The 20,218-nt window shown below is 38.0% G+C and overlaps 1 protein-coding gene across 1 annotated transcript in view; it reads left to right on the forward strand.

Annotated features, from left to right (window-relative positions):
* Positions 1–19,016, forward strand: part of ctdp1 (CTD (carboxy-terminal domain, RNA polymerase II, polypeptide A) phosphatase, subunit 1) — a 125,424-nt gene extending 106,408 nt beyond the window's left edge. The window contains exon 13 of the mRNA XM_079442090.1: positions 17,208–19,016. Within this exon, the coding sequence (XP_079298216.1) occupies positions 17,208–17,352 (145 nt within the window). The 3' untranslated portion in view covers positions 17,353–19,016. The remainder of the gene's footprint in view (positions 1–17,207) is intronic.
* The last annotated feature ends 1,202 nt before the right edge of the window (positions 19,017–20,218 follow it).

A 20,218-nucleotide genomic window follows, 5' to 3' on the forward strand; every position in this document is an offset into this window, starting at 1 on the left:
ATGCTGATACACAAGAGAAATCAGCATGAGTCTTGCTTTTGAGAGTGCCAACTGCTGAGAACTATCAGATATACTCACATAAATATCCTAAATTATGCTGTTTCATCTTATAACTACAGTGTTAGAAGACTATGTCTTTATAACTTGCCATAAAGAGGTCAAAAGTTTAGATACTTGACTTGAATATAAATTTCCTCATAATTTTGGAAATCTAATGGAATGGTTGAAAATTAAGCATTTAAGCACCATAAGTGATTTCTTAGAAACACTTTTGATATTTGGAATCAACACCCAAAAGAAACACACCCCTCCCTTCATTGCTCCGACCCCAGATTCGGTAACAAATCTATTACAGGTGTGATAAGAATAAGGATTTATAGTGATAGTAGTGATAGTGATTTATAGTGATGATAACCTGAACCGAAAGAAAAAGCAAACAATCATGAGTATATACAGGAAATAGTTTGTTGGTAGTTAACACCAGCTCCAGACACTACAATCTGTCTCGTTGCTATACCTAACAGTACAACAACAGTATATCTTGGTTGTGTAACATAACGAAGCTAATGTTACTCAAGTACTCAAAGGGTTGCTTAGCCCTGGAAAGCTTTTCCAACGCAGGTCTTTTTGTAGTTCTTGCCTGATTGTAACCCTTGATTTTCCATTGATACTCTTCTGACCTATTCCTCTTTAGTAATGTCTCGGTTATCTCTCTTTTTACAGCTTTTCTGCAAATATCCCATTAAACTCTCTCCCCTTCATGAACATAAACACCACCTATTGCTGATACAAATACACACACCTCATCAACTATGATAAATGGAAACTGAAACATGTTTGTGTTACTCGCAAGAACAAACCTCATCAGTTCTTGCTCATGAATGTCACTTCACTCACTTCACTCATCAAGAATCACCTTGATGCTTCCGTTTACCATATGTGACCCCGGACCACAAAAACAGTTATAAGAGTACATTTTTTGAAATTGAGATTTAAACATTTCTACAATAAATAATCTTTCCATTGATGTATGGTTTGTTAGAATAGGACCAAATTTGGCCGAGATACAACTATTTGAAAATCTGGAATCTGAGGGTGCAAAAAAATCGAAATATTTAGAAAATCGGCTTTAAAGTTGTCCAAATGAAGTTCTTAGCCGTGCATATTACTCATCAGAAATTAAGTTTTGATATATTTACAGTAGGAAATTTACTAAATATCTTCATGGAACATGATCTTTACTTAATATCCTAATGATTTTTGGCATAAAAGAAAAATTAATAATTTTGACCCATACTATGTAATGTTGGCTAATGCTACAAATATACCCCAGCGACTTATTGCAGCGACTGGTTTTGTGGTCCAGAGTCACATATTTGATGATCTCCATGTATGCATTGATCAATGATTATGCGAGTAAAAACATAAATTAAGTCAGTTCATCATATTATGTTTATCGGATTAAACTGCATGATTCATATGGATCATTTTTACATTGTCTTTATGAACTGTACACACTTTTTATGAACTTTTTAGGTCTTGAAAGTGTTGGTGGAATGGAATTTCAATAGAGGAACAGAAATAATCTTCATTTATATTTCGAAGACAAACAAAGGCTTATGGGCTTGGAATGACCTGACGTTCAGTAAATGATGGCAGATTTTTCATTTTTGGCTGAACTATCCCTTTAATCATCATACAGAAGTGTGTTCTTTTGTTGTTCTCCGTGTTAAACCTGTATGAAAGATGGTGCTTTTAGAACATTGCTGTTAATGGATTTCCTTGAGCTTCATAAGCCTTCACCTATCTGCACAATATACAGTTCCTCCAACGGCTTTCAAAGGATTTTCAAGACCTGAGGCCACCACTTAATGCCATGGCAACAGACCTGTAGGTGCTGTTTTACATTCAATCTCCTCAGATGGTGAATATTATGGGCTGTGAAATAACACACGGAAGAGGCCCATTATTGCACTCTTAATGGATCCATCAGAGCGCTCTGAACAGCCCAACATGATTTTAAAGGCTTATAGAGCCAGAGAAATAGTATGGTATACTCCCGATCTGATTTAATTACCTCTGCCCATGTCTTGGGTCCGTTCTCCATGGAAACAAACAGCGATGAAATTAATGCAGATTAAAAAGGATTTGGATTTGTGATGTCCCATGGGATCCGTTTAGAAGATCCTTCCACTTGTTTCCTCGCTAATGATGATTTCACTAGCGTGTGTATGAATGGCACGTTTATGAAGTTAATGAGGCTGAAATAATTTGCCTGTTGACTGCTTAATGAAGGTGTTAGTGCGCAACGCTCTCCAAATTTACATTTACATTTACATTTAGTCATTTGGCAGATGCTTTTATCCAAAGCGACTTACAATTAGGGAATACAAAAAGCGATTAATCTTGAAGAGGCAATCAGACAGAGGAAGTGCTCGTAACACCAAGTCTCAGTCATTGTTCAAATAAGTACAAGCTAGTAAGCGGAGAGAAAGATAGAGGGAAAGTTTTTTTTTTTTTTTTTTTTTTTTTTTTTTTGAGTTTAGGATGAAGTCAAGTACTGCCGAAAGAGATGAGTTTTTAGTTGTTGCTTGAAGATTGCCAGGGATCCGGCGTTCCAGATAGGGGTGGGAAGATTATTCCACCAGCCAGTAATGGTGAACGAGAATGTTCTGGAGAGTGATTTTGAGCCTCTCTGTGATGGTACCACAAGGCGTCGCTCACTAGCAGATCTCAAACTTCTGGAGGGGATGTAGGTTCGTAATAGTGAGTGGAAGTAGGAGGGTGCTGAGCCTGTGGTAGTTCTGTACGCAAGCATCAGTGTCTTGAACTGGATGCGAACTGCCACTGGTAGCAAGTGCAAGGAGATGATGAGAAGTGTAACATGCGCTCTTTTGGGCTTGTTGAAGATCAGTCGTGCCGCTGCATTCTGGATCATTTGTAGAGGGTTGATTGTGTTTGATGGCAGACCAGCCAGAAGAGCATTGCAGTAGTCCAGTCAAGAAACAACAAGGGCCTGGACAAGAAGTTGCGCAGCATGCTCTGTCAGAAAGGGCCTGATCTTTCTGATGTTGTGTAGTGCAAACCTGCAGGATCGAGCAGTCTTTGCAATGTGCTCTTTGAAGGTCAGCTGGTCATCAAAGATTACACCAAGATCTCTGACCAAAATTGATGGGGTAATCATTGATGAGCCTAACTGAATCGTGAAGTCATGCTGTAGAGTCGGAGTGGCAGGGAAGACCAGAAGTTCCGTCTTTGCCAGGTTGAGCTGTAGGTGATGTTCTTTCATCCATGCCGAGATGTCCGCCAGGCAGCCTGAGATCCGTGCAGCTACCGTTGGGTCATCTGGTTGAAAAGAGAGAGAGAGCTGTGTGTCATCGGCATAGCAGTGATAGGAGAAGCCATGTGCATGTATGATGGGACCCAGCGATGTAGTGTATGTGGAGAAGAGGAGGGGTCCAAGAACCGATCCCTGAGGAACTCCAGTGACCAGTTGATGTGGTTTGGATACCTCCCCTCCCCAGGCCACCCTGAAGGATCTACCGGTGAGATAGGATTCAAACCAGCGAAGAGGAATCCCAGTGATGCCCAGTGATGAGAGTGTAGACAGGAGAATCTGATGATTGACAGTGTCAAAAGCAGCAGAAAGATCCAGCAGAATGAGGACTGACGATTTGGAATCAGCCTTTGCAGTTCGCAGGGCTTCAGTGACTGAGAGTAGCGCAGTCTCTGTTGAATGGCCACTCCTGAAACCTGACTGTTTAGCATCCCGTTTGTTGTACTGTGAAAGAAACCGCGAGAGCTGGTTGAAGACAACTTGTTCGAGTGTTTTCCCTACGAATGGAAGGAGAGAGACAGGTCTGTAGTTATCTAAAAGAGAAGCGTTTAATGTAGGTTTTTTGATCAGTGGGGTTACCCGAGCCTGCTTGAATGCTGTGGGGAAGATGCCTGTGAGGAGAGATGTGTTGATAATGTGTGTGAGTGCCGGTAAGAGTGTGGGAAAGATTGTTTGGAGAAGGTGTGAGGGGACCGGGTCGAGAGGACATGTTGTAGGATGGCTGGAGAGGAGAAGTTTGGATACTTCTGCCTCGGTGAGGGGACAGAAGGAGAAGATGGGCGTTAGAGCAGTGGATGTGGTTGATTGGAGGTCCTGTGGAGTTGAGAACTGGTTACTGATTGTTCTAGTTTTGTCTGTGAAAAAAGAGGCAAAGTCATCAGCGGTTATCAAAGTGGTGGGAGGTGGAGGAGTGGGACAGAGGAGAGAATTAAATGTTCTGAAGAGATTACACATGTCTGGAGCGCTGGTGATCTTGTTGTGGAAATGTGAGGATTTGGCAGTGTGGACTTCAGTAGAGAAAGATGAAAGCAAAGACTGATACCTACTCGGGTCCGACGGATCGTTTGATTTGCGCCATTTTCTCTCTGCCGCTCTGAGTTTGGTCCGATTCTCACGAAGAACATCGGATAACCAGGGGTTAGAAGGAGCAGCCCGTGCTGGCCTGGAGGAGAGAGGACAGATGTCGTCTAGACAAGAGGTTAAGGTAGAGCATAAAGTGTCAGTGGCTGCATTTACATCCAGAGAAGAGAAATGGGTAGGCGAGGGAAGAGAGGAGGATACTACAGAGGAAAGAAGGGAGGGGGAAAGGGAGCGTAGGTTGCGTCTGAAAGTAACCGGTAAGGGAGATGGTGGCACCTGGGTAGCAAAATGTAAAGTAAATGTAATGAAGAAATGGTCAGAGATATGTAGTGGTTGTACCAGAATGTTATCTGTAGAACAATTGCGTGTGTAAATTAAGTCGAGTTGGTTACCTGATTTGTGCGTGCTAGTAGTGGTGAGGCGTTTGAGATCAAATGAAGCTAGGAGTGACTGGAAGTCTGTAGCATAAGGCCTGTCTAGGTGAATGTTGAAATCGCCAAAGACTAAGAGTGGAGTGCCATCCTCCATGAAAGAGGACAGCAGTCCGTCCAGCTCATCTAGGAAGGTTGGTGGTATTTGACCCGGTGGACGATAGATTACGACAGCAATCTGGAGTCTTATAGGAGCTGTCACAGTAACGACATGCGATTCAAATGAGTTGAGATTGCCTAGGGGAGAGTGGGTAGAGTATTTCCAATTGTTAGAAATGAGCAAACCAGTGCCCCCACCCCGGCCAATTTGCCTAGGGGTGTGAGAGAAAGAGAAATTGTGAGAGAGCGCAGCTGGGGTTGCCGTGTCTTCTGGACGAATCCAGGTCTCAGTCAAGACCAGGATGCTGAGTGTGGAATGTAAGGAAAATGCAGAAATGAAGTCGGCTTTGTTGACAGCTGACTGGCAATTCCAAAGACCTACAGAGAAAGAAAGAGGTGCAAAAGAGGTGGAAGATGTAGAGATTTAGAGGTTAGCAGGTTACGTAACCTTCTGCGTGTGTTTTTAGAGCGAGGTAGAGAGAGAACCGGAATGGTTTGGAAACGCATGATAGAGGATAGGAAAGCGTGAGGGAAGATAAAAACGATACTCAAGTGTGTGCTCGGTGTCGTTGCTCGGTCAAAGTCGCGCAGGAGAAAGTCGTCTGTCTTTACACTCGTTGGTCTTCACACGAGGAGGCTGAACGTCAGCGCTCTGACATCAAATAAATACAGTCTAAGAAACTAGAGTGAAAACAGCTGTTGCCGGCTTCTGATCAGCCCAGCCAATAAGGTAGGACTGCTAATAGCTCAAGACGAAACTAACACTTTGCACAATCACACAGGCTCGTTCTCAGCTGAGGCGCAAATTATTCTAATTACCAGTAAGTGCAATCAAACAGAAAAACCAACGAAAATGCAGAGTAGAAATAGGTAAGAAACGAACTATTCCTTCCTAGTAGCAAGTAAATAATTTAAACAACAGAACTGCGACCAAGTTATTCAAAACACTTACGCGAGCGGTCGTCCGTCTCTTCTGGTGACTAATCGGCTTTCCCGATTAGTCCTTCCAAATCTGAGGTTCCTCGTGGAAATGTGCGTTTGTATTTTATTCCAGTGGTTAAATAGAGATAAATGAGAAATTTCACTCTCATCACTCCTTAGTTACTTGGTAATTGTCGTTAAATGGTGACTTTTTGCCCTTACTGTAGATGAATGCAGCTGCATTTCTCATGCACACTGTAATTGATGTATCACTGCCGCTGCGTCCGGGGGCTTCTGGGTAAATGGATGATCTTTGAATAGGGCCGGCTTCTTTTTATGTCCTCCCAGAACAGACCTGTGATGGATTAAATACGGTGAAAGACTGTTGAGATGATGGATGATGAGGTGCAAGGACTTCCTCCCTCTCATACCGGCCCCTCACTTTCTCTCTTGTTTCTCTGTGTCATGCACTTCTGAACTGCATTTCTGTAAAGTTTTGTTTAACACACAATAAGTGCTTTAACAAGACAGTGCTAATTCTAATGGTAAAGTGATAGATCGATCACTCAAAAATGACAGTTTACAGAAAACAACTACTGATTCTGAATCTATATGATTGAGAACATAGAGATTACAGATTACTTTTAGTGCATCTATTTTATTAGATTTTTGACTTGTTTTGTCATCTGCCAGTAAATTATGTCTGAAAAGTATTCACTGATTCATGTTTGTGTGGATTTATGAAATGCAGATCAGCTTAGTTTTCTCTCAGTTGTTTTATTTAATCTTCATTTTGCTTGTTACAGGTCACGCTATTGTTCTGGAAGAACAATCATTTGTCCTACATTAAACTCTTATGAGAGCAGTGTCAATAATCCTGACTTTTATAGCTGTTTGGGCTAATTATGGTTTTATGTTTTCAGGGCTAGAGATTAATTGGTTTATGATGAGCAGTGTTAAGCTTGAAAGTTTTACACTCTTAAATTGCTCATAAATTAATAAGCACTGGCAGCATGTCAAGCGTGATTAGAGTCTGTTCTCCCAGAGTCGCTTCTCTGAGCTGTTAGTGCTGTGATGTTTTTATGTTGTTATATGCCATACATGCACTAAAAGCTACAAATATACTAAGTTTGGGGTTGTTGAGATTTTTTAAAGACCCCAAGATATTTAAGATGTTTTTGAAAGCAGTCTCTTCTGCTCACCACAGCTGCATTCATTTGATCAAACGTACAGTAAAACAGAAAATGCTGAAACAGAAAACCTTTGGGTTACGAGTCCGACTCTCTAACCATTAGGCCACGACTTCCCCTAAAATGAAATTTATTCCTGTGATGCAGAGCTGAATTTTCAGCATCATTACTTCAGTGTAGCATGATCCTTCAAAATCATTCCAATATATAATTATTTGCTGCTCAAGAAACATTTATTATTATTTTTCATGATTGTTTGATAAATAGAAAGTTCAAAAGAACAGCATTTATTTGAAATATATTTAGTAACATTATAAATGTCTTTACTGTTGTTATTATTGATCAATTGAATGTGTCCTTTATGAATAAAAGTATTAATTTATTTTTTTTTTAAATATTATTTTTACCCCAAATGGATGAATTTCAAAGGTAGTGATATTTAACTAAAAAAAGTTACAGTATATTGTCATTACATTCACTTTACGTCCACTTCAGGAAGCCTCCTAGCAGAATGACAGGAAAGACAGGGATAGAGAGCAATAGAGCTGTAAATGAAAGTGACATTGCTTATCTGAAAGTTTGTTGTAAACACAATCATCATGCTTACCATTTCCTTACTTACTCTTTCCACCAGCATGTTATGTTGGAAAACTAAACTAACCTGAAACCTTAACTGGCCTAAAACATTCATACTGTCTATTTGCTTCATTAAAAGCACTGCTGTTTCTTATTTTTTACATCAGAACTCTGCCTGTGTGGTTTAATTAATTACAAGTTAATGGAGCCATCTTAAAATCACTGAGCCTTAAATCTGTTACATAGACCTGCTAGAACCATCAAAGCTCCAGGTCAGTCCACGAGACTCCTGCTGTGTGCTGCGGTGCTTTTAATGAAGACTGTACAGCGCTGTCTGACATCCTGCTGTTTAAAGAGCATCCAGTGACCCAGACCAGCGGACTCAGAATCAGGATTTAAAGGACCAAATGAAATAGTTGAATAATTTTCCTGTTGATATATATCTTGTTCACACAGTTGCGTATGGAAACATATCGAATATGATCATGTGCTGTGCATGTGTCATCAATATATGATCCATTTGTAGTTTTTGTCAACATTCAGAAGTTTAAAGGGGTCATATGACGATGCTAAAAATAACATTATTTTGTGTATTTGGTGTAACGCACTGTTTACACATGGTTTAAGTTTCAAAAAACATTATTTTCCACATACCGTACATTATTGTTACTCCTCTCTGCTCTGGCTTTCAGATTTTTAAAAAGCTCATTGTTCTGAAAAGCGCGGTTTGCTCTGATTGGCCAGCTATCCAGTGCGTTGTGATTGGCCAGATACCTCAAGCGTGTGACGGAAATGTTATGCCCCTTACCATATTTGGTAACATACAGCGTCTCTACAACACGACGGCAATGCAATACTACAGTGAGAATAAAAGTTACACCTTCTTTCTTTCCATAAACATTTGGGCAGAGGTGGGTTGAGTATGCAAAAACTGTACTCAAGTAAAAATACTTTTAGAAATATTTACTCAAGTAATAGTCTGAATAGCTACTTGAGTAAGAGTAAAAAAGTATCGGATAAAAAAAAACTACTCAACTAGTTAGTTACTAGGTACTTTGGATCATATACTGAATATCTATAGTCTATTTTTTATATATATAGTTATTTTATATATATATATATATATATATATATACACAAACACACTGCCGTAAAGATTTTTAGTTTTTTTAATGTAATTTATTTCAGTGATGCAAATCATAATTTTTATCAGCCTTTACGCCAGTCTTCAGTCACATTATCCTTCAGAAATCATTCCAATATGTTGATTTATTATCAGTGCTGTTCTTTTTAGCTTTCTATTCAAAAAAGAATCCTGAACAAAATGTCACAGGCTCCAAAAAATATTAAGCAGTAAAACTGTTCCCTGTTGAAAAAAACAGCATATGCTGGTTAAGTATGTTTTGAAGCATAGGATGCTGGTTTGAGCTGGTTTAAGGTGGTCCTTTGCTGGTTTAAGATGGTCCGACCAGCTTAAGACCAGCACATGACCAGCATCCTAGCTTCAAAACATACCTAACCAGCATATGCTGTTTTTTCAACAACACTGGTAATAAATATATTAGAATCATTTCTGACGGATCATATGACTCTAAAATATAATTTAATTCAGTGATGCAAATCAGAATTTATATCAGCTTTTACTCCAGTTTTCAAAGTATAATAGTTATGCATTATATATGTATATAACCACGGAGAAGAGTGAAAACTCCTCACATGAACATCTGAACATAACGAAACAAATGCACATTGACGGATCTTCTTCCATCTGTTCTGCAAAATGTAAACAATATTTCTATAAGCGTAAATATTGTGAAAATATCAATATTGTGTCTAGGCAAAAAGGCATTCCTCCTGGAACAGGTTGCGCGCCACTGCGCAGAGATAACACGGGTTTGGCGGGTGTTCATTTCATACTCTGTGACAGCTTATTTAATGTATAAATTATACATTGTTTTTAATGTATAAGGTACATGTACAACAAACTGGTAATGTCATAGTGGTATCATGTACTGCAATCAAATCTATACCTGTGGAACCGTAGACAGCACACGTGGCGTTCATCTAATAAAGATCTTCATAGCTAGCAAACAATAGCCTTTGAAGATTTGCTTTCAATTGACTGTAGACCCAAAGTCACGTCTTCAACGCTCTTGATGTTCTTAAACTTTCTGTTACAACTCTGAGTGAGAACCGCTTCAGACGACTCCGATTATGCAGCAGGGAACTGAACGAATCATTCAAACTGATTTGTGAACCAATTCACTGGTTTGCCAAATGGTTCGATCAAGCCTTTGAACAGAATTGACTCAAAAGAATGAATCATTCGCGAACGGGCATCGCTTATTGCCCAGAGAAAAGTAGATGGCGCGTTTGGAATAAATTGAAGCATTTTTTACTTTTTTATATTTATTTATATTGCATTAAGATAAAGTAACGAGAGGAGCGTCGCCCACAGTAACGAAGTAAAAGTACAGTTTTTTCACTAAAAATATACTTGAGTAAGAGTAAAAGTACCCATTTTTAAATATACTCTAAAAGTATTAGTTACCCAAAAAATGTACTCAAGTAAATGTAGCGAAGTAAATGTAACTCGTTACTACCCACCTCTGCATTTGGGGGGTGTTATAGAAATCGTCCAACACAGTGACGTAGATTTGTGGGGGTAGGTTTAAATGAGCCGTTTTAGGAAGGTGTTGATGAGTCTTAGGGTTATTCACACCAGGAATGTCCACTAGTTCACTTGCTTTGCTCCAGACCAAGTACAATGTTATAATGTATAATTTTTTTGGCGCGGTTTGCTTTCACACTGCCCTTTTTGCAAGTGAACCAGAAACCGTAAACAAAACCACACATGTGCGTAAGGTCATCCATTCATTGGTTCATCCATTCAACCGTACCAGAGTTCATTTGGAAGCGGACCGCGACCCCCTCTTCAGCCGGGTCTCGGTTCAGTTGTTTAGTCCACACTCGAGTGCGATTGCTGTATTCACACCTGCCCAAAAGATCCGCACCAAGCGGGGAAAAGGACTTGAGTTCGATTCAATCGAACCAAACAAGACAGGTGTGAATACACCCTTAAATTTTATAAAGAATATCTCTTTGGGTTTGAGACTTTAGTCATTGCAACTTTACAGATCTTCTAAATGCACGGACAGCTTGTAGAACTCCAAAGACACAGGAAACATGAAATCGCATCATATGACCCCTTTAATATCATACTAATGTTTCAAATATGGGTGTCAGTAAGAATATTAAGAAATTAATACTTTTTATTCAACAACGATGCATTAAATTGATTGGAAGTGACAGCAAAGACATTTATCAAAGAATCCTGAAAAAAACTGTTTCCACAAAAATATGAAGCAGCACAATTGTTTTCAACATTGATAATAATCAGAAATGTTCCTTGAGCAGCAAATCAGTATATTAGAATTATTTCTGAAGGATCATGTGACCCTGAAGACTGGAGTAATGATGCTTAAATTCAGCTTTGCATCACAGCAATAAATTACATTTTAAAATATATTCCAATAGAAGTTCATTTGAATTATAATAATATTTCACAATATTACTGCTTTTGTTGTACTTGATCAAATAAATGCAGCCTGTAGTGTGGATGTTACAAGCTGATTGTGCATAGATAAGATCCCTGAAGCTGTTCTTTATAAAAGTTAAGACTCGACCACGCCTTCCTAAAACGGCTCGTTCAAACACGCCCCCACATGTCTATGTCACGGTGTGGGAAGATTTGCATAACAGCGCCCAAACGTATAGGCGTGATTTTTATTCTCACTGTAGTATTGTTGCTGCCGCTGGCGCCATGTCGTGGAGACGCTGTGTGTTTCGTTCTGAAAGCGAAAGTACATTGTTTGGGCTTCCAAATGAGTACACAACTAAAAATCAGTGGTTAAGTTATATTTACAACACTGTTCCAGAACAGTTCAACCCAAATATTAGAGTGTGTGCAGCGCATTTTACGGAGGACTATTTCCTGAACCTGTGAGAGTAGCCTGCCAGCTGTGCACAAAGGCTTTTTCTATAAAGTGGGGCAATTCCAACATTGCAAGGACAGTCTGGCGCTTCTGACTCACAGCCTGTAAGTATGTTTTCTTATTTAAAGAATTTTTCCACTGATGATTCAAACGTGAGTTTTGAGCTGTGTAGAGTAGCGCTTGTTGTTTGTTGTTTCTCCGATCACAAATGAAGACATGGTAATGTTTACGCGGCATGATGCAACGCGATGCGTAAAAGACAGTATAAGTCATTATAATCAGTAATTATGCAACAAATGCCTCGTTTATAATGGGTTTTATTGTTTTTGTCTCGTCGCGGCGGGACACGGCATCACAATACGGTAAGGGGCGTAACATTTCCGTCACATGCTTGAGGTATTCGGCCGATCACAATGCACTGGATTAGTCAAGTCATGTTCTTTTTAGCAACATCACATGACCCCTTTAAAACTAACATAAACATTAAAAGCAGTCATTTTGCTGGGTTTTCCCTTTTTCTGCCAACAGAAGCTTAGTCTTTTTCCCAAGTAATTGATGGGCCACAGTACTTAAATGTGTGCGGTCTGTCTTTGCGAATGCTACAGTAAACAAACTCCATGATGTCTGAAACGATCTGCAAACATTCATGCCTCATTCACCCGTCCTGACCTCATCTTCACACTGATTCTTGAGGATGCATCAGGACAAAATGTGACACTTATTGACCCGTGCTGTCTACTACATGCATGTACACCCATCAATTACCCCCATTGTCTTCAATCAATACTGCCCATCATGGTGCTTAACACACGGCCGTATGAGAACGAAGCCTTGTGGGTTCAATCGAGCACACATCATTAAACCTCCAGGGTTGATTGAAAGCCTCTTTTGTGGCTTTAAAAGGATAGTATAATTCTGTCATCGTTCACTCACCTGTATGATTTCCTTTCTTCAGTTTCCCATGAACCATCTTATGAGTTCCACAGAAGAAAGAAAATACAGGTTTGGCCCGATATGAAGGCTAAAAAAAATGATGTTGTGCTTTTATTCTTTCTGTGTTTTCAGTATTTCTCCCTGTCTTATACTTTCTCTTTTGTCTTTCCTCATCACCAAGCTTTTCCTCAAGTTGCCTTTCTTTCTCTCGGCTATGAGGGCTTTGTCCTGTTTAAATCTTTCAGGTGCTTATGTAATCTTTTCTTGTAGACAGTGAGAGACTGAGGGAGTGAGACAGAATGTAAGAAACAGGGATATTCCTTCTTTTGTTCTGTTTTGCCACTGCGCCATTAGCGACGAGTCTATTTGCGGTTTGAAAAGAAGTCCTCCATGTGTCCTGCTGGTTTTCCAGCCTGACAGCACTATTCCCAATGGAGAAGGTGCTCTGTGTTGAGGTGTCTCAAGCATGCATATTATTTTCAGACGTGTGCTGTGAGGTGTTGTTGAGTCAGCGGGGTCACAGACACAGAGTGTTGAGCCGTTGTCAGAAAACTCTCCAGACAAATCAACAATACAGCATTTCTTTGTAGTCTGAAGATGAGGTTTCATGTAAACTTTTGGTTTTGCTTTTGGTCAGTTGTAATTTTTGTGGAGTTGTCCGCAGAAACAGTGATTTGTCTTTTTCCAAACACTGTATGTTACGGGGTTGTGATTTCATAGTTGCACCATAAAAAGACCATTTTTGGCTATTTCTGTTTAAGCATTTCTGTAGTTCAAACAGCAGAGTGTACGCCAATGTCATGGGTTTGATTCCCAGGGAACACATGAACTGATTAAATATATGCTTTTAATGCAACAAGTATATGCATAAAACATGCACACAAGTCATGTTTGCAAACCTGCTGCAATGAGTACTTGTTAATAAATTTCTGGCATTTACAAAGAGACTGTCCGTGTGCATATCCCAGCATAATTACACTGCCACGTTATAGGTGTTTTATAATGTGTGTGTATTGAACTGTATGTGTGTGTGTGCATGAAGGGAAATTATGCGTAGGCTTTTTACCTCGATCAATTTACTTTTCGTTTTGTGCTAAACAAGAGAATAATTAAAAACTATTTAATCTGTGATTTATGCGTTCTTCCACATTTTTAAGCAGCCTAATGTGCGGGAATGGTTGTTGTAATTTTGCTGTTTTTATTTGTGTGTTTTGGCTATCGCTGTAGTTTTATTGGGGCGTAAGTTGATTTTAATTTGTGAATATTTTTCATTTTTATTTAGTTTTGGTATAGTTTTAGTTTTCATTTTTGCTTTTCATTTTCTTGTAACACTACAAAGTGCATTAAATAAAAAAAACTTATAGATATAATAGACTGTCTAGCACTGATTGAAAATATGACAACCAAAGTCATTATGTAATTCTGTTTAAAGTTAAAACCCCACTTTTCGTTTCATTTCTTTGTTTTGTAGTTAATGTAGTTATTTTTGTTGGCTAAGATGATAACCTTAACGAGGAGCTCCCATGTGCAATTTGCAACCTCTGTTTTATTCCTAACTTCATATTCTTCTTTATTCTGAGTTAAATCTGATTTCAGATTTTCTCATATTAAATATCACATAAAGAAAGGGTAATAATGGCAGTCTGAGTATCAGCGCTGTGCTTTGATTGAAGATGTAAGACTGTGTGGTGTTACGAATCACTGTTAAACTAAAATCTGCAGTTTGTGTACATGCACAGTGAATTTACATGATAGTACTGCAATGCTCAAACAGCTTCCAGAACTTTGAGACAAACTTCCTGTTTGTATTTCTTCTAATTATCCTAGGTGCATGGACACGGACAGAAATTATGTGAACACAACACTGAGCCTCATTTCCCCCGTTACTCCATAAATATCAAACACACGGTCTGCTCCATTGTCAGGTTGACTTTCTTTCCTAATGTTTTCCATTTTCTGTCCTTCCTTTGCTTTGATCTTTTATTCATTGGTTCTTTATCAGCAGGTGGTAGTGGATTCATCATTACACTAAATGTGAGATGCACATACTATCCAGTGATCAAAGCAGCTGTCTGTACTGTCAGCACATCTAATGACAGCTGGCGCTTATTTAGCTCCGGCAGAGCATTATTATGTCTGACTTCTTCAAAACTTGCTTACAAGGTAGTTGTGTGTGTTTGTCAGTGTCAATTTGATTGGCTTCCATGTATGTGAAGCTAATGTTCCTACACATGTTACTGCAGGGTGCGTTAAAGGAATAGTTCACCCGCAAATGTATTCAGTCTTTCCAAACCTGTATTCATATCTTTCTACCATGAAACACAAAAGCACCATAAAAGTAGCATAAATGTCTCTCTCTGATTTGTGCTCTTTATTTCAAGTTTTCTGATGTCAAGTCATAGCTTTGTGTGACAGAAATTTAAAGCGAAAGAACTACAGTGGAAGATTTTTAACAAATAATTACATTAAAAAAAATATATATTTCAGTCTGTTCCTCACAAAAAGGTATTGTATGACTTCAGAAGAATTAATATTGCGCACAAATCATGTGCTTTCTTTGTATGAAAAAAATCTGTGAAATATTCTCTAAAGAAGTTATACAGGTTTAATTTTTTTTATATATATATGTTGAGTCGGTAAGCTCACCTCTCATTTACTTGATCATAAATACAGTAAAAACAGTTATTTTGTGAAATAATATTACTATTTAGTAATATTACTAAATATTATATCAAATAACTGTTTTCTATGTGAATATTGTTCCTGTGATAAAAGCTGCATTTTCAGAAATCACTCTAATATGCTGATTTGCTGCTCAAGAAACATTTTGGATTATTATCTATACTGAAAACAGTTGTGCTGCTTTTCATTTTTTCATCTTTGATGAATGGAAATTTCAAAAGAACAGCATTTTCTGAGACAGAAATCGTTTGTAACATTATAAATATCTTTACTATCATATTTGATCAATTTAATGCATCATTGCTGCTGAATAAAATAATTTATTTATTTGACCCCAAACTTTTGAATGGTGTTCTTCTAGGTGGAGCAGTGATCGATGGGTTCAATCTTTTAATTAATTAGCATTGAACTGAATTCTTTGCCCAATCAGTAGGGCATCAGATTTGAAATGAATCTTGTGTTCAGGATTCTGTGTTTATGAGAGCAGTATTCATGCACAGCGGCTGTGAGCAGGACGGTGTGTTGCATCATCGTACTGTCAGAAGCGCTTCAACAGAAATACACATTTATGAGAGAGGATGTGCTCTCTCTTCAGTGCCCCATCCATATTTTCTTCTGTAAGTCTATGTTTTGTGAAAGAGGGGTATCAGAAGTGCAGTTCTGCTGTTAGCATGACATTTGAATTTTAGTATTTGCATTATTAGTGGTAGAATAGTGTCTCTTTCTTTGAATCAGTTATATAATCCATCCATCAATAGCACCTTGCGAGTCCAGTTCTTTTTCAAGGTAGTCTAAGTAGACGATAAAGTAATTAATTCATACATATCTATAGTATGTTGTTAGGGTTGTGGTAACCATCTTGGGGTTTGTGATAATTGAATAACTTATTTTATTTTATGATAATGAAATGTCTTAATTCAAATTAAAAACTGGGTTGTGTGAGGTCATTATTTTTAAATATTAAATACATTTTTAAAAATATAAATTTGAATTAATGTAACCTAACAGGGTTAAATGGTTCAGTTTGATGCTTATGTAACTCCTAAAATTTGTGTAAAAATTGAAAAAATGGAATGAGATTATTTACTTGTGTAATATGGCGTTCCAATTGTGCCAAAAAAGTGTTTGACTGATTTGTACCGTTTACTGTTTTGGCACAAACATAACACCATAGTCTTCCCGTCATGCTGTAGAAAGGGTCCAAAAGATATCACTCCCTTAATTTCACAATCGTTGCATTAGTGAGTTGAGTAAAAATGTGGGCCACTGCCAAAGTTACATTTTTGGTCGTTAATTAAAAATATTTTTTCTACAATACAGATTAGAAAATCCCCAAATTGAGAAAAAACAAAGGTGTAGTAGTTTGTCAATTTCTAGTAAATTTCAAAATTAATAAAGAAATGGCAAATAACACATTGAATTAAACGTGAAATTTTTAAGTAGAAGGACTGAAAATAGTATTTTGTAGTAAAATATACTCCAATAATATTTGTTTTACAACAACTACAAGAAATGTGTAACGAGGACACTAACCTGCCATTTAAGGGGAGCTTATTTTTCTACTAGCTACTTTTCTGTTAATGTCATGATAGAGAATAGTTAATTGAATATTTCATAGTTCTCACTCCAAAGAGCATGAGATTTGTTCTTTTATTGCTCTTAGGCAAGCATACGTAGCCACCAGTTTGTTCCTATTCTCAAAGAGTGCCATCTAAGTTAGGATGGCATTTTTTGTTTTGTGGTGCTTCAGGCTCCTGGCACCGATCCCCGCCGCTCATGATGACATGTGAACCAGCGGCCTGCAAACCATGACAGAGTGCTGCAACCAATCACTGTCAACAACACTCAACACTGCCATACATAAACCTGGCAACCAGACCGCTTTGAACCAGGGAGCTTTTCTCTCCAAACTTCTTTGACTAACGAGCATCACTGACCGACGCCTCTGTGTTTCTATCTTTAGGGGCCACAAAAGAAAACTGGAGGAGGGCAGAGAAGATAACAACGATGACTCCAGTAAAGACTCCAATGAGGATGAGGAGGGCAGCAGTTCAGAGGCTGATGAGATGGCTGCTGCGCTGGAGGCGGAGCTAAATGATTTCATGTGAGCTGATTGGACGACGATGCATATGAACTATTCTGTGTTCTCATAAGGTCCCAGAGATGTGTTCGTGTCGCTGTTATACAGCGCAAGTAAATGTGTGTGTGTGTGTGTGTGTGTGTGAGAAAAAAAACAAAGGGGTTTACAAAGTAGATGTGTACAGATAGAGTTTTAGTAGGATAAGTCAAACACAAAGTCATTTTATTGTGAATTTACTTAGAGTACATAGCGGTGTGGGAAGTAGAGCTTCTGTGTCTGATGTTTTACTTAGTTTCTGTTCCAAAATTAATTTTTATATAAATGTAAATGAAATTAAATATTTCTTCTAATTGGTAATGAATGCCAAAGAGTCTGAAGAGCTCTGCTCATGGACCCCTCAGAAAACTTTTGGAGGGCTTTGTGGTCCTCACCAGCAGTCAAAATCTGACGTCTGAATGTGTCCAGTGTTGTCTCTTTCCTTTGGTCTGTGCCGTTGACGACACTGTGCTGCACCAATCCCACAATACCAGCACCTTTAGACACGCTCACAGCCATATTACCAGAAAAAAACCTCAAAACTGCTACATGAAGAACTGATAAGACTTCCACCATTATGTTTTGAGACTGATTTATTACGATATTAAAGGAATAGTTCGCAAAAATGACTTGTATAGTTCTGTCATCATTTACTAACTCGTTGGAAACCAAGAAACATATAAGGAGATAGTAGGTAGAATGTCTGAGCTGCCACAGTCCAACTTTAACACCATAAAAGTGATCCATATGACTTGTATGTGCATATTTCATGTCTTCTGAAAAAGCTTTATGTGAGGAAAATACAGGAAAGTCATTGTTTACTTGGCTTTTGATGCAAGTTTGACATGAAATTTGGTAACAAGACAATAGATATTAATGATATCAATGCACTATTTTAATAGTCCATATGGCTTTTTAGAGCTTGGTGGAGTGAAAGATTATCAATTTGCTTCTCACAAAATGATATATTGCTTCTAAATCCTTTGAAAGACGCATATGAATCACATGGGCCACTTTTAATGCCTTTCTTCATCTTGGAGTTTAATATTATAAATCCAACTTTTGTTGTAGATAAAAGCTGCTCGGACATTCTGCGTCTTCATTAGTGTTTCGCAAAAGAAAGAAAATGACACTTTGGAACAACATGTGCTAGTAAATGTGTGAACCGTTTCTGTAGCTGCCTACAAATTGATGCTTGTGGTCTTTTCTGCTCCTAAGATGACATTGAAATGCCACCTTTTATAGTGATGTCAGCGTACAGATTTCGTCATCTTCATTTGGCTTCAGGTGCTGACAGTGAACACTGTGGCAGCGTTAAACCGGGTGTTTGGTCGGCTGTCACGCCACCCTGAACCATCACTGTACACACTGATCAGATCTGGACCCATGGGCATCAAGACTACCTGTCTAAGACCAGTTTCATGAATTCACTGGTTCTAGCTGGTTTTCTTCTGCCGAGCTGCTTGAACGATGAGACGTCCAGATCTAACTCAGTTTCTCAGAGGTCTGTGCACCTCATCTCTCGTGTTGTTTTTGACTGATGGATTTTCTTTCACTTTCACTGTGGTGTTGTTTTCAACAATGTAAAGTATTTGTATATTCTATTTCGTACTTGACAAAGAAAATGCTTTTCATTTAATAAAGATTTGTTTTATAAACCAGTGTTTTGAGGGGTTTTTTGTATTGTTGAATGCAATGTATTGTGTTAGTATAAATAACAAAAGCAATAGCACAGATTATGCTATAAAGTTAAGAAAACAAAAAAAAAATTGAGCCAGCCAGCTTCAATATACTCAACATATTGGGAAAAACAAACCTATGCCAACTTATGTTCTAAAAAATAAATAAAAATACTGTAACTTGTGGATTTGTTCATTGATCTTAAATTTTAAGCTGATCATGAACATTACTGTACACAATAGAAATGTAGAAGTGTCTAAATTCTGTATCAATTTGTTGAGGAAACTGAGAAGCTTATATGGAGTTAAGGTCATTGCACACCGAGTCTGAAATTTTCGCATGCGTTTTTCCGTTTTTTCATATTCCTCATCCTTTCCTATCAAAATGTATGCTACGGATGTGAAAACGCAGAGAATCGAACCTGATCCAAAAAAAATTCGACCGGAGAAAGTTTCGGAGGCAGTGTGCAAACGTGAATGACACAACATGAGGTCATATTTATTTTTTAACGTGCATAATTTTCGGACTCCGTGTGCAGAGACCTTTACTATGTTTGTACACACCTAAACAAAATTTAGTATATGCTTACTGAAATAGAACAAACTTCACTATAATGCACACTAATCACTATAATGGTGACTTGAACCACCTACATAGACCTAAAACATCAATCAATTCTGAATAACGCATAGTTATCATAAATCCTCATGTTTTGACCAAAAAATGCTTTTGTCTCTTATGCTCACCAAGACTGCATTTATTTGATCAAAAATATAGTAGAAGTTAATAAATATTAAATGAAATTAGAATTTAAAATGACTGTCTGTTACTTTAATATATTTTAAAATTATATATTTGTGCTGCAATGCTGAAGAACAGCATTTATTTGAAATAGAATACATAGAAATTAAATAAAAAATAAAATGTTAAATAGAAATCTTTTGTAACCTTATAAACATCTTTACTGTCATTTTTGATCGTTAATGCATCCTTATTGCAAAAAGTAGAGCGTATAAATAAAGATAAAAAAGCATCACTTTTTGATTGATCTGATGCAATGACATTAAGACATATAGACATAAATGCATTTGGGACAAATCTGTACTTTCATCCATTTAGCATCATAAATTCAGATTCATAGGCTGCATTGAAACACTAATCACTATAATGGTGACATC

This window comes from Barbus barbus (genome assembly GCF_936440315.1).
Source record: "Barbus barbus genome assembly, chromosome: 19".
NCBI lineage: Eukaryota > Metazoa > Chordata > Actinopteri > Cypriniformes > Cyprinidae > Barbus > Barbus barbus.